The sequence below is a fragment of the Lolium rigidum genome, chromosome 7 (genome assembly GCF_022539505.1).
Source record: "Lolium rigidum isolate FL_2022 chromosome 7, APGP_CSIRO_Lrig_0.1, whole genome shotgun sequence".
Taxonomy (NCBI): Eukaryota; Viridiplantae; Streptophyta; class Magnoliopsida; order Poales; family Poaceae; genus Lolium; species Lolium rigidum.
In genome coordinates, this window is record NC_061514.1 from 303,921,024 (window position 1) to 303,922,991 (window position 1,968).

The 1,968-nt window shown below is 55.3% G+C and overlaps 1 protein-coding gene across 1 annotated transcript; it reads left to right on the forward strand.

Annotated features, from left to right (window-relative positions):
• The first annotated feature begins 1,125 nt into the window (after window positions 1-1,125).
• LOC124670194 (flowering-promoting factor 1-like protein 5) lies at window positions 1,126-1,452 on the forward strand. The gene has a single exon (XM_047206706.1). The coding sequence runs from the start codon at window positions 1,126-1,128 to the stop codon at window positions 1,450-1,452; it is 327 nt and encodes a 108-aa protein (XP_047062662.1).
• The last annotated feature ends 516 nt before the right edge of the window (window positions 1,453-1,968 follow it).

Sequence of the window (1,968 nt, forward strand, 5' to 3'; positions counted from 1 at the left end):
TTGATGAGGGTGACGAAACGGGCGGCAAACTGATCAACCGTCTCGCTTTCCTCCATCTTCAGATCTTCATAACTTTTCGTCAAAGTTTGAAGATGCGCTTCCCTCACGCGGGCATGACCTTGGTGTAAGGTCTTGATCGTCTCCCATGCATCCTTCGCCGACTTCTTTCCGACGAGGTGCTGCATCACGTCCTTCGGCACGACGGAATAGATCGCCGTTAGTGCTTTGCGATCCTTCGTGTACTTCGCGCCTCCCTTGACGTATTCATCGCCGCCTGGATCAACGGCCTCCCAGATCTCCGCAGCTTCCATAGCCACCTCCATGTTGAGGGCCCAAAGCCCGTAGTCCTTGCGATCGAGACGCGGATACAAAGCCGGCCCCACCGTCTCCACCACCGAGTTCTCGCCCGCCTTCACCATCGCCATGATCTTCTAGTACTTTCAGAAAATCACGGATGAATAACCTTGGGCTCTGATACCAATTGTTAGAACTGGCCCGACACGCCGTGTACTTTCCGGCTGAGCGACGATAAACGACGATACCAGCGAGACGCTATTCTGGCGAGACGCACGCACGCACGCGATTACTTCCGCGCACGTACGTATGCTGCTAGCTAGATCGAGCCTTTACGATTCAGCTAGTACTACTTGCACGGATACGCAAAAACTGATTGGATTGCTCAAGGTGCATATCGCACCTCTCTTGCTTCTTTCTTATTTCTTACTTTGGCTCTCGGTACAGATTACAGCCTAGGTGCACACGTATATATACACGCATAGGCAGGACCAAAGGACCGACTAGGAAATCTATACTAATCCTACCCGGACTACAACTCTAGTCCTATACGGAGACTACACCGTGCCGGAGTAAGATCGTGCTTATTCCTAACAACCTCGGCTCGAGTTGGCAAACTACAAGGTGGCAAGTTGCAGCAATCGTCCTTTCGACGGCCCTGCCGCACTAGTGCCCTCGACCGCGACGCGTATACCCCTGCATTATTGGCACCCTACGTCCCTACCCACGCGCGCTGCCTACGCCGGCCATTATAAGCTAGCTCACGCGCGCACGCACGCAGCGCGCAGGTAGCGGGGTAGGCACAGGCAGAGATCGCGCGCCCAACGATCCATGGCGGCCGGCGGCGTGTGGGTGTTCCGGAAGGACGGCGTGATGGAGCTGGAGCGCAACCCGACGGCGGCGTCGGGCCGGGAAAGCAAGGCGCTGGTGTACGTGCCGGCGAACGAGACGATGCGGTCGCTGCAGGCGCTGGAGCGGCGGCTGGGGTCGCTCGGGTGGGAGCGCTACTACGAGGACCTCGCCGTCGTGCAGCTCCACCGGCGCGACGGCAGCGTCGACCTCATCAGCCTCCCGCGCGACTTCGCCCGCCTGCGATCCACCCACATGTACGACGTCGTCGTCAAGAACCGAGGCCACTTCAAGGTCGTCGACCTCTAAACTGCTCCAAACCATCTCTATACCTTTCGATCGATGGATATGTAGTAGTAGTAGCGTTGTCGTGTGTATCATAATGTTTTTTTTCCTACGTCTGTGTGCTTACTAGCAAAGTGCGGGTCATGTAGTAGTATCTGTTCGATCGAGAATGGAAAGGCTGGGTTTGCCAATTAAAGCCGGATGTTGACATCACACACTGTGAAGCTACACCACTGGTTCCTGCATACCCCAACGGAGGACTATTAGAGCATCTCTAGCAGATCTCGCATATCGCCTAAATCTGTATATTTTTCACGCGTATACAGTTCTGCGTGAAAAAAGTGGCCACAATCCCCAGTAGACACTGTAAATTCGATAAATCCGCAAATCTTTTTGCAAGCATCGGCATTCGCGGCCTCCTTACCCGCACAAAAGGCAACTCGAGGGGCCTTTGCAGGTCAGTCATCATCCTTGCAAGCCATTGGCGCCAAGGGAAAACGCTCCCCCCTCCTAGGCCGTCGTTGCCGTAGACCCGCCATC

Coding starts and splice junctions, on each gene's coding strand:
- LOC124670194 (XM_047206706.1), top strand. CDS start 1,126: ATGGCGGCCGGCGGCGTGTGGGTGTTCCGGAAGGACGGCGTGATGGAG.